This window comes from Micropterus dolomieu, linkage group LG12 (genome assembly GCF_021292245.1).
Source record: "Micropterus dolomieu isolate WLL.071019.BEF.003 ecotype Adirondacks linkage group LG12, ASM2129224v1, whole genome shotgun sequence".
NCBI lineage: Eukaryota > Metazoa > Chordata > Actinopteri > Centrarchiformes > Centrarchidae > Micropterus > Micropterus dolomieu.
The window spans coordinates 36,065,122-36,077,407 of record NC_060161.1 but is presented as its reverse complement, the minus strand read 5'-3'; the positions used below and the strand labels follow the sequence as shown (position 1 = coordinate 36,077,407).

Below are 12,286 nucleotides of genomic sequence, written 5' to 3'. Positions count from 1 at the left end.
GATGTGCGCTCTTTTGTTCATGTGAGTTAGAAGCCTTGCAGCAGAGTTCTGAACAGCCTTAAGAGACGGTGAAGCTCCTTCTTATTCAAACAAGTGAAAAGACAGTTACAGTGATCTAAAGGAGACCAAATAGATCCTCTTAAATTCAACCTCTGACACCAGAGCTCTTAGTTTGGATGTACAGTGTTTCTCAGTTGGAAGAAGCAGTTTCTAATTAGAGAGTCCAAAAAACTCTGTTGTGAACTGAAAATGTTCACACTTCATAGACTGGGTCAGATAAGGTCTTAGTGCCTTAAATGTAGCTGTACGTCAGCTCTTTGCCAGGAAAGAAACATTTTTAATCAGTGAGTTTATCATCAGCAACGATCTTATATCTTGTTTCTTACTGAGACTTGGTTAGACCCAGATACTTCAGCTTTATGAGTGAAGCTAGCGAGCATCAGAAAGGACGGGGAGCTGCCATTTAGTTTCCTGTTCTTTTGAATATGTGGCTCTTCAGCTGAATTCCTCTCCTCCAGCTAGATCTCTAAATATCTCCAGGCCACCTAAATACTGTGCAGGTCTTTCAGTGTTTTCACCCTGAACAGCCTTTCATACTGGTTTTCTCCCTGATCCAGTAAAGAGATCTGAATTCTAACACGTGCTGTTTAAAGTCCTACCTGAGCTCCACAGCAGCAGCAGCAGCAGCAGCAGCAGCAGCAACAGGTGATCCATGTCCAGGTAGACCGTCTCTCTGGCCGTCCGCCTGCTCTCTGCTCTGATCATCACGTGCTGTCCTCAGTGTAGATCTGTGTACAGGAAGAGGTGGAGCTTTACTGGAACACAGCTCATTCAGCTGGCTTTAGTTTCACAGGGAGGAGAGTCCTCGTCTGACTGAGTCTCTGTCACAGAATCAGGGTTTTCTGTGGGCCAGGTTTCCAGTTTGACCAGTGGATCAGACAGTGTTCACATTCGTGTCCAGTCTGAGACCAGAACACAGACAGTGAGGCGAGACCAGAACACCAGATGGGGACCAGAACACAGAACAACAAACAGAGTTTTTTGGACTCTCTAAATAACTAATTAGAAACTGCTTCTTCCAACTGAGAAATACTGTACATTCAAATTAAGAACTCTGGGCCCAGTTGTTCAGAAAGTTTAATCCGGATCAGAATGATCCGGATTTGGAAATCCCATGTTTTGCTATCCCAGATCACGTAACCCCTCTTACTTTTGTGTTGGTTTTTCAAAGCAACATTGAATTGGATCACCCTGATCCAGATACAGCCTTTTCAGGATTACCAAATCCAGATTTCCAGCGCTCTAAATGGGACCTCATATCACAACCTAGGCTGTTAATGATATAAAGACCAACAGGTAGAACAGCACGTGTCGGGTCACTTTAATACAAACATTTTCTTCCATTTTCTATTTCTTTCAACAGTTTGACCCCGATCTGATCCACAACTAATCCAAGAAAAACACACAAATATGCATTATTCACAGATACACTGTGGATATTTTGAGCAGTTATATTTTAGTCCAGTAGTTGAAATAAATATCATTCAGAGTTCAGAGAGCAGCTGTTAGCTTTTAGGAGGCGATCTAAAAATGAGGGAATGACTGGACCTGCAATAAGGGATGAACTTGTTACAAACTACTTTTGAATGTTCGCCTCTAATGATTGTGCCTTTGTAATTAATGTACAGTAATAAGTGACAGTATTTTTGTTGATATGACAGCTGTTTGGGGGATTTTCTTTTTTTTTACTCTACTGAATGGCTTATAGGTAATGTATACTTTGTCTATTTTATCTACTTTATCGCTGTGAAGTTTAAACAAATCAAATGCAAAATATAAATAAATGTGTCTTTCGGCTCATACATGATAAAAAAATGTTGTATTATTTGGAAAATTTTAAAAGTTCCCAAATATCCACCTGAATCCACCCTTCTGTTGGAATCAGGATAATCCTGTTTTTGTTTTTTTTATCAAAGGGATCCCAATCCTACCAAAATGTTTTGAACAACATAAACTGCAGGTTTGATCCAGATCAAATCCAGGCTTGGATTAGGTAATCTGATCTGATTTCAGAATCCATTTTTTCTTTTGAACAACCCATTTTCAAGATTTGATCCAATCCGATAGCCGAAATCCGATTAGATTACTTTTGAACAACTGGGCCCAGGTTTTAAAGGTTTAATTTGAGGATCATTCATGCTTTTATTTGGTCTCCTTTAGATTACTGTAACTGTCTTTTCACTTGTTTGAATAAGAAGGAACTCCCACCTGTTGCACCTGAGGCTGTTAGTGGTTCCCCAATCAATCAAAATTTATTTATAGAGCTCTTTTAAAATCCAAAGTGAACACAAAGTGCTGTACAGTAAAACAATAAATGAATACATAAAAGACACTAAATACAAAGCCCACACGACGCATAAAATACAAGTAAAAACAACAACAACCATATAATAAAACAAACAAATCAATACAACTAAAACAAGAAATGTCAATTTCAGTTTTCAAAGGCCAGGGAAAAGAGGTGGGTTTTAAGAAGAGACTTAAGAACAGTGAAGATGCCTGTCTAATGTGCAGAGGTAGATCGTTCCACAGTTTAGGAGCTGCAACTCCAGCAAAAGCTCAGAGATGTAGGGTGGGGCAAGACAGTTAATGCATTTAATAGCAAACAAAATAATCTTAAAATGGATCCTATGATATACAGGCAGCCAGTGGAGTGAGGCTAAAATAGGGGAAATGTGCTTGTGTTTACACGTTCCAGTTAAAAGACGCGTTGCAGCGTTCTGTACCATCTGGAGACGAGCAATAGAGGACCCACTGACCCACACGTAGAGTTCATTACAGTAATCCATCCGAGTGGTAACAAAGGCGTGGATTACTGTCTCAAAGTATCGTCTGCATAACAGTGGAATGACATACCATGCTTCCTAAGTAGGGAACCAAGCGGGAGCAAATAAAGACAGACAAGAAGAGGGCCTAATATTGAGCCCTGTGAGACCCCACAAGAGAGATGAGCAGAGGAAGACACAGACTCTCCACAACTGACACAGAAAGTTCTACCTTCCAAGTAGGACCTGAACCATTACAGTGCAATGCTCTTGATGCCCACCCACCGCTCCAAATGAGAAATCAGGATTTCATGGTCCACTGTGTCAAAGGCAGCAGTCAGATCAAGAAGCACAAGAATAACACAATCCCCGGAGTCCGTAGCTAAAAGGATATCATTAAAAACGTTTAGAAGAGCGGATTCTGTGTTATGTAGGGTTTTAAAAACAGATTGGAAGACTTCAAGAATATTGTGCTCATCCAAGAAGGCCATTAACTGACTGCAAACAATTTTTTCAAGGATTTTTGACAGAAAGGTTAGTTTGGAAATAGGCCTGAAATTAGCGAGATCTGCAGGTCCAGACCAGGTTTTTTAATTAAAGGTTGCACTACTGCATATTTAAAATGTTCAGGGACCACCACTGAGGAAAGGCTACTATTTAAAACTGCAAGAATAGATGGCCCTATAGTAGGGAAAACCTCCTTGAAACACTCATTTTAAAACCAGAGGGCATCTGTCATTTCAAGCAGTGGCTCCTAGCCTGTGGAATGCATTGCCTCCCTTACTATGAAATTCTGTCTATTATTTTTTTTTGAAAAGTAATTAAAGACTCTAATTTATTCAAACGCTATTCAAACAGGCTTTTAATCAGACAGGGCTTTATGGTTGTCTGATCGCACGGTGTTGTACTGATCACATTTTATTGTGAAGCACATATCCTGCAGTGGACTGTCTGTCCCCACACTTTCAGCTGAGGAGAGTTTCTTTAAAAATGGATTATTGAATTCACATTTGATCAATATTTAAAAGTTTCTCTGCGATACAAATATTACAAAAATAATCGTGGCCACTTTTATTGAGAATAAGTAAAGTTGTACCTGTAATTCAGAAGTAACGTGGCTGCATGCACTAATACCAAGGACTGCAGTATTAGCAGCAACATGTACTTTATCCAGGTTTCAGGTATATCAAATATCTTCTTCCACTAGAAGAAAACACATTTCCCAATCTCATGCAGGTTTTGTATCATTTGAAGTGTCAGACAGTGAGACGAGACCAGAACTCCAGGGCAGAACACAACACAGATAGTGAGACGGGACCAGAACACAGACAGTGAGATGAGACCAGAACAACAGGAAAGACCAGAATCCAGACGGTGAGATGGGACCAGAACAACAGGGCAGACCAGAACACAGACAGTGAGACCAGAACAGAACAGCTTTTATTTTATAGAATTCTTATTTATGCACCAATAGACCAAAGCAAATTACTTGGAAGTTAAAACTTGTCAGTAAACCAGATTCTGATCTTTTTAGTTTGGGTGATAAAGCCTGGCTGTTTTTGGAGCTCTGCTCCCTCTGTGCTGGGGGGATTGTGCAATATTGTGATAGTCATTTCCTGTTAGAGCCCAACTGCAGTCTTTGATCTGAGATAACACTAACCTGTCAAAAATAATGCACTAAGCAGGTAAGTACACAGTGTACGCAGTGTACTGCATGTTAGTGTACTCAGACCAGAACACGTCCAATGATGTGTTGCAGTAATCCAGTCTGGAGGAGACAAAGGCCTGGACCAGCTATCCAGCAGTACAATGATGATTACTGTGATTATTGATTATTGGTTACTGTGATTTTCACAATAACTCTTTCATTACTGTAATTATCCGTTATATACACAATGTGTTACTGTGTATTAGTACACTGTAACTGACCACCTGAAGGGGGCACTTAAGGGATACCCTAAATGGACATTTGTGAAAACAGCCACAAGATCCAAGAAGAACAAAACTACAGGGGAGGAAAAGAAGGTCAAACGCAACAACATTGTGATTCCATACGTGTCTGGAGTATCAGAGAAACTCAGGAGGATTTTCAACAAACACAACATCCCTGTGTTTTTTAAACCCAAGAACACACTAAGACAGATGCTGGTACACCCCAAAGACCGCACACCCAAACACAAGAAAAGCAATCTAGTTATGTTCACCCTCTTGGCTGAATGCTGGAGAACACAAGTTAGGACCCAAATGCAGACACTGAGACAAAAACTGGAGATTTGGTGAGGTTTATTGTCGAAACTTACAAGTGTGGTTAGGTGTGAGCAGTCCCAAAAACACAAAAATCCAAAGTCCAACAAAAGTAACTAAATCCACAAGGACACGAGAAACACTGGAAACTCCACAATACATCCACGGATACATCCAAAGGAACATCGAAAATGTACTGGCAACAAGTGAAAGACGGACAACCACTTCAATACACAGGTGAGGGAGAAACTAATTACACACAGGTGAGACCACTAAGACAATCAAGTACAAGCACAGAAAGTAAAACATGACAAGAGACACTAGGGCAGACTAACTACAAACTAAAACAGGAAGTAAAGCTAACTGGGCAGAAACATTACATTTATTCATTTTAGGTCGCACGCCTCTGGAGCAACTAGGGGTTTAGTGTCTTGCTCAGGGACACATTGGTGGATGGTCACAGTGGGGCGTTGAACCCCGGTCTCTCACACCAAAGGCATCTGTCTTATCCACTGCACCGTCACCACCCCCCAGAAGCCGTGCAGAGGGCCGGGGACGAGGGCCAGACCTCTCCGGAGGCTGTGCAGGGGGCCGGGGCCGAGGGCGAGACCTCTCCGGAGGCTGTGCAGAGGGCCGGGGCCGAGGGCGAGACCTCTCAGGAGGCCGGGCAGAGCTGAAGGCCAGCAGCGAAACCGCAGCACAGGGAACCAGAGACGGGGCTGCTGGGCATTGGGTGTCAGGCATTGCGCGCGTTGGGCTCGTCACTTGTGCATTGATGTTGATGAATGCGTGCCATATGGCCGTTTTGGTTGTTCGCTGCGCGGCGGTGGGGTTCTGGATAGGGGGGAACCCTGGTCTTCCCCGGGTTATACCTCTTGCGTTCCGTTGGCATTATGTTGTCAATTGGCATTTGGATGGTCGTTTTTATTTTAATTTTTTTTTTTGGGGGGGGGTCTGTTGGTTGGGTCGGGGTCTTCCACGTTTGCATCGCGGTGCATCTGGGAGTCTTTGTTTTTTTTTATTTGATTTATTGTTTTTCTTTCTTCCACCCCTATTGGCTACTGGGGTTCTTGCCTGCCTGTTACAGTCGTGGCGTCTCCCACTCTCACTAACAACTACATTCTTTAACAGGCTTATGCGCACACACATGTACACACACACATACAGACACATTCACCCACACGCACACAGACACAAACAGACACAAACAAACTTAGGTTGTCCCTGGTAGAATTATTCCTGATGCCTTTCTTTCAGTTACTTATTTAAATTAATTATTATTCCAGCTCTCGTGGCTGTGTTGTGTTGCTTATTTAGAGTGTGTGACTGTTTCTTGTTTTCATTGTTCTCTTAGTTGTCTTAATATGTCATTACTATGTCAGCTGTTTATTGCTGCTGTTCGGCTGGTTGTCTTTCACTAGTATTATTATTTTTATTGTTTGTTTGTTGTTGTTTTTCAGGCGTTCTCCCTTCTCTGTGCTGTCTGTTTGTGCCCCCCCATCCCCGTGTCTGCCCCCCTGTCCGGCCCGGTGACAAATCAATACATAATTAAATAAATAACAGACAAATGAGTATATTAATAATCTCCTGTTTAAGTAAATCTGTCTGGCACAGTATGGTATCCAGCTCATCATACTCTATACCAGCCTGCTGCAGGACAGGTTATAAAAAAAAATAAAAAATACTAAAGTAATATTGGAAAAGGGATTGGGCAGTCTTTATTTGCAGATGATGGGGCCATTTGGAAACGAGGTATAAACATAGATTTTATTTTAAAACAAATGCAAAAGGCTTTAGTTACTGTGGAGGATTGGGCTGATAAATTGGGATTTAAAGTTTCTGTGGCAAAGTCTAAATTTATGATATTTGGCCACAAGAGAAAGGTACTAGATTTTGGATTATGTATGTATGGTTCCCCTGTAGAGAGAGTGAAAGAATTAAAATTTTTGGTCTCTATAGTGTCTCTGTAGCTAGCATTCTCTTTCTGATTTGAGCAAAAAGTTTAGTCTACTAAACATGTAGAAAGTATGAAGGGAGGAAGATTAGTAATATTAACAGTGTGTTCATAGATTTTAAGTAGTTGCATGTATAGTTGATTGTGTTGTTTCAGATGATTGTTAGCTAACGTTACAGAACCAAACAGGATTCTTTTAGCTATTTTTTCTGATGACGAATTCCCACCCTATTGTTGTTCATGTGCAATACTTCTATGTGGTTTGATTCTACAAACATGGAGGGTTGTTGTGTTCGGAGCATGATGATGATACCTCACCAAAAGTCTAACTCAAATGTGATGCTTGTTCAGCAAAGTAATTCCCCTGTTATGAGATTTTTTGCTTCTCACATTCCTGCTTATCACTAGCACCCAGACTAAACCGCTGAGTTTAATCACACAGACGTATTTTTTGTAGAATGTCAATTCATGTACATTCAGAAGAGTCAAGCCACTAGCTCACTTCAGCTAGGACAAGCACTTAGGTTTGAAAATCATTATCTGATTTAGCATGTAAACTTCATTCATCTTCAAGTCACAATGATATAATGTGTATGTGTTTTTGCTGTGAAATTGAATTAGACAAATAAATTCTCTGTTATTTCCCTATAGCTCTCAAAAGCAGGAAGTAACATCTACTCCCCACAAACTACCCTGCGAACCTCCACAGCCTGTGGTCTCGAGTATTACAGAGGAGTCGGACCAGGATAGGCATTGCGTGTTTTCCTTGGCCAGCATTTCAATTTTTTTCTCATGTCGTATTTTCTGTTTTGATTCAGGGGTGAATTTCTCATTTAAGAAGCACAAATACTGGAAGAAGAGGTCGCTATATTAGAGGCCAGGTGAGTTTTTATAGCAGAAGGCTATATTCCTTGGAGTTGGTGGTGTGAGCCTCTGGTTTTCAGTCTTTTCGGCAACACTCATATAACAGTTGTGTTTGAACTTGATTCAAATTAAAGTAAAGCAAAGTAAATGTGTGAAGTAGACCCTTGTGCAGACCCGATTCTGACAGAACTGAATTTGCTTATTGTGCCATTCACCTACTGGCCCATTTGTTACTGGCACAGACAAATTGCACATGAGTGTAATGGAACAGTTTGAGGAGTGTTGAGTGCTGTAGGCGAGTGACGCCTGCCACCAACAACGGTGAAACAGTTTGTGCTCTGTGCCTTCTTAGTTTATCTGAGACAGTGAATGAATGTTTTTTGCTTGAACTAATGTGGACTAAATGCTCATTTACTTTTTCCCACTATGTCTTCTTATCTATACTGTTATCGTCTAACTCTATTTTACTCAATCTGCAGCATGCGATCTCTGGATGTTGTAGAGGAAGAAGAGCAGCATGACTCTCCAGATGGGAGAGCATGTAAGTCTGTCTAATGACTCGGTTTTCATTTTGTGTTATTGATATGTCTTTCACACTTATGCTTGTGTGTTTATGTACAGTATTGAAATGGATGAGAACTGGACAGACCAAAGATTCTGTGAGGATGGGGACAGCTCTGATGAGGAATTCAATGCTTTTCTTCAACTACGGTATGTTATATTCACTAGCTTCATTCATGCACAATCAGTATATTGTAGGGTTGTACTTGTAGTAGTAGTTACTTTCCACTACTAAAAAATCTAAGACCTGTTCATATTTTGCCTTTTTATGCAGAGTTTGGTGGTGCAGCATCAAAGGTCGGGAATATTGAGCAGCTTCCAGAAATATCCATGGACGAGACCGTGCTTGATGTAGCTGTTCCCAACCCCACCGACGATCAGATGTCCGATGTGCCAGACCATCTGAAAGTTGAAAATGACCTGGTTGGAAAGAAGGCCTGCATCGCCTACCTTGACAACCTGAAGCTGCTTACTTCATTTCTGCAATTTCCTATGAAAGTATGTACCTTTTCAGACCAAATTACTTTGGAAAAATGCCCAGGAAGACGACCATTTCAGGTTGAAATGAAATCTCTGGGAACTGGCCTTGTATTGGAATGGGTAAGCAAACAGTTTTGGCTTTCGTTGTGTGCATGTGCGTATGTGTGTACTACACACAATAGTTGTGTGTTGGAGGAGGAGGAGTGTCTGACTCTGTGGAGAATTCGGATTCTGATTTGAGTAGCATAGCTATACGGTCATCCAAATGCTCATTGCTTCATGGATTTTCAAAAAACAGTTTTGTGTTGAATAATCGAGAATTTTCAGCTACAGTGCCTTGCGAAAGTATTCGGCCCCCTTGAACTTTTCGACCTTTTGCCACATTTCAGGCTTCAAACATAAAGATATAAAACTGTAATTTTTTGTGAAGAATCAACAACAAGTGGGACACAATTATGAAGTGGAACGAAATTTATTGGATATTTCAAACCTTTTTTACAAATAAAAAACTGAAAAATTGGGCGTGCAGAGCCAGGGAGTCTGCCGAAGACGTGAAAACCCGCGAGAGCTCAAGATGGTATCGCTTGTCTACTAACCAGCCAGCCTTATTTTAAGTCCAGCATGCATCATGTTAAGTCAGCGCTGCGCAGTAGTAGAAGACAATACTGTTTCCCAACTGTAGGGGGACCCCGAGAGCAAATGTTACATAGTGTTACTTTAAAATGCCATTTTGTAACTATGTGACAATGAAAATGAGAACAGCATTAGACATTACATTTTCAAAGACTTAACCTGCTCTATAGTGGACTTTATTCAAATGCGATTAGTGAAACAGCGCCCCCAGTCTATTGCATTGCATTTACATTTACAAGCAGCTTTCCAAGGGACATCAATGAAAATGAAAATGCAATCTGTCAGTCCTCTCGTCAAGGCGGGTCCTCAGTTATGACCTCACTTCCTCTTCAGTTGGAAGGCCACTTCAGGTTCTCATGGTTCAGTTGTGTATCTACCATCACACAACACTGGGCGGTAACTTCACAACCAAATGAAATCTATCAACCGAACAACTCAAGGATGGATCTATACCGACTTCAAACTTGGAACCTGTAAGTTGTGCCATTTTTTATGTAGCTTTTCTGTTTTTTGAACACTTGCCTGTTGAACTTGGCGTCAGCCTATTCTGCAGCTAATGTGGCTAACTGTTTCTGTTGTGTATTGTGACATTAAGCCCACACGCCGTTGCCTGTATGTGTGTCTGTTGCTGCAGTAGCCTATGTAAGTTTACCTGGTCGATGCATGGCACGTGCAAAAAACGTTAACTCGCTTATACCCGAAAGCTGTAACATCAGTGTCCTGCTGGACAGTGTCAAACCCATTCTCATTCAGAGATATACTTCACATTACTGCAATACTAGTATTGGTGACAATGATCTCGAGATGATATCGAAGTGTTTCTTGCAGACAGGCCAGCAGAGGTGTTTCCTGCCAGGCTGACAGAAGACAGCAGAGGACTCCTATTCAAGTACAAGTTTATACTTAGCTGTTGAACTCATGTTAATTCTGTTTAGTGAGTCATTTTAGGAGCAGTCGCAACACTGTAAGGTCATCGCTGAATTCAACATCACAGACTGTCAGTCTTTGACTGTCTGTACAGTCTGTGAATCGTTTCAGTTGTTTTCCTTGATGCAGAAATACGTTTGATTATCATACTGCATTACTCTATGTTGATATACATCCAGGTCAGAAACATTTAAGGTTTTAGGTAAATTAGCCTAATTAATGTCTGTTATTATCACAACACATCAGTGACGTGGAAATTGTATTAATTTTGAGATATGCTACTATAACCATTAATCTAAGGATGACTGAATAAAATACTGATTTTTTTTAATTAATTAGTTTTTGATATTTATTTTGGATAAATTGTTATATTAATCAACTAATAGGCTACATTTTCCCCTTTAGAATACACAAAAATCATTCATTAGATTAATCGACTAATTGAAAAAGTAATCGTTAGATTAATCTATTCTAAAAATAATTGTTATGTGCAGCCCTACATGAATATAGAGTTTTACTTTATCTGTCAGCCTTATTGGATGCAGATTAGAAAGGGACAGTAAAATGGGTTGCTGGGTGAGTAGTGGAGAAGTATCACATAATTTCTCTGAAAGTTAATTTAAGTGTCAAGTCATGGAGTGAAATAATAATCAGGTACCTACTGATGGCAATAAACACAAAGTTCATTACAGTCAGTGCTCATTACAAAACCCACAGTTCAACCACCAATAATTAAGTCATTATCGCAAATGTCCACAAGAGTCCATTTCTTAACTAAAACCTGAATTCTTCTTCTGAATTCCAGCAAGCAAACAAGAAATACTAAGTTTGAGTTTAAATACAAATGCTGGCACTCCGGTTGGTGCTGCTGCAGCGCACTGGCTGTCACTCAGGATGGACTGCGCCTCTTCCACTCTGGAGTTTGGTTTGAAAGTAACAGTGACTCTTTCGTGTTTTACAGATCATCCGAGTGACCTGAAGAAACTCATGTTTGAGGTGTTCCCGGACCCACCAGACTCACCTGCTGGACTCTGGGTCCGGAGTCTGTCATGCTTCAGTCAAGCAAAGGCCTGAAGACAAACCAGCGGTCAGCAGCATCAGGAAAATCTAAGCATCCCCAGGAAGATGCGTCATGATGACCACTGTGACCCAGATGGGGCATGATCTGGACAGTTTTTGTATAAATGTTATGGCTTTGCTACTTCGTGCATTATAAATACCCAATTTAAGTTTCTATTTCATCGGCCATGAATAAAGTGCTTTATGTTATAGCAGAAAATTGTGTCCTCTTACATTTAATTTTTTACTATTATTATTATTATGTATTGTGTTTTTATCCTTAACCTTTCCTCTGCTATACTTCTATACGTCTGTCCACATACCAGGGTTTAGGTCAGAGCTGTGAGATTGTTTTGGTGCTTTCCTCTTGTTGTTCCTCTCCTGGAATGATCATTCAGGGCCGAGAGAGGATCTCTGTTCCCCAAAACATAGAAACCTAGACTGTGTAAACGATGATGCTTCCCTTTGCTTGGGGCCAGACGTTAGTGACTGTCTTAGGAGACAGAACCTCTGGTCCAGCTGATTAGTGTTGTAGTACTTCTCTGTTTATTCTCTTTTGTTAAATAAATTCTTCAAAGATAAAGGTTTGTTGTAACCCAATTATTTGCTCAGCCCCTCACCAGGAATATAATTTCCACGACACTTTATTTTTTAGGTTTTGGTCTTTTTTAATTTTACTAGTACGGGACCTGTGGTATTACAAAGATATCATGTTACCACAAAGGGTTTATAAAAAACC

The 12,286-nt window shown here is 40.6% G+C and overlaps 2 protein-coding genes across 10 annotated transcripts in view; one reads left to right on the top strand and one right to left on the bottom strand.

The window, feature by feature from the left end:
* The window catches only part of LOC123979962, a 27,324-nt gene extending 26,559 nt beyond the window's left edge, over window positions 1-765 (bottom strand). The window contains exon 1 of the mRNA XM_046064073.1: window positions 660-765. Within this exon, the coding sequence (XP_045920029.1) occupies window positions 660-765 (106 nt within the window). The remainder of the gene's footprint in view (window positions 1-659) is intronic.
* The window catches only part of LOC123980745, a 12,293-nt gene extending 526 nt beyond the window's left edge, over window positions 1-11,767 (top strand). Inside the window, exons 1-8 of one of the 9 annotated variants that reach the window (XM_046065282.1) lie at window positions 3,904-4,199; window positions 7,842-7,904; window positions 8,367-8,428; window positions 8,509-8,598; window positions 8,723-9,048; window positions 9,847-10,034; window positions 10,390-10,450; window positions 11,450-11,767. In XM_046065282.1, coding sequence (XP_045921238.1) covers window positions 8,368-8,428; window positions 8,509-8,598; window positions 8,723-9,048; window positions 9,847-10,034; window positions 10,390-10,450; window positions 11,450-11,467 — 744 coding nt within the window. In that variant the 5' untranslated portion in view covers window positions 3,904-4,199; window positions 7,842-7,904; window position 8,367 and the 3' untranslated portion in view covers window positions 11,468-11,767. Of the gene's footprint in view, window positions 1-3,903; window positions 4,200-5,080; window positions 5,307-7,841; window positions 7,905-8,366; window positions 8,429-8,508; window positions 8,599-8,722; window positions 9,049-9,846; window positions 10,035-10,389; window positions 10,451-11,449 lie in introns of those variants that run through there. The other 8 variants (XM_046065283.1, XM_046065281.1, XM_046065284.1 and 5 more) reach the window with 8 other exon arrangements.
* Window positions 11,768-12,286: the final 519 nt, after the last annotated feature.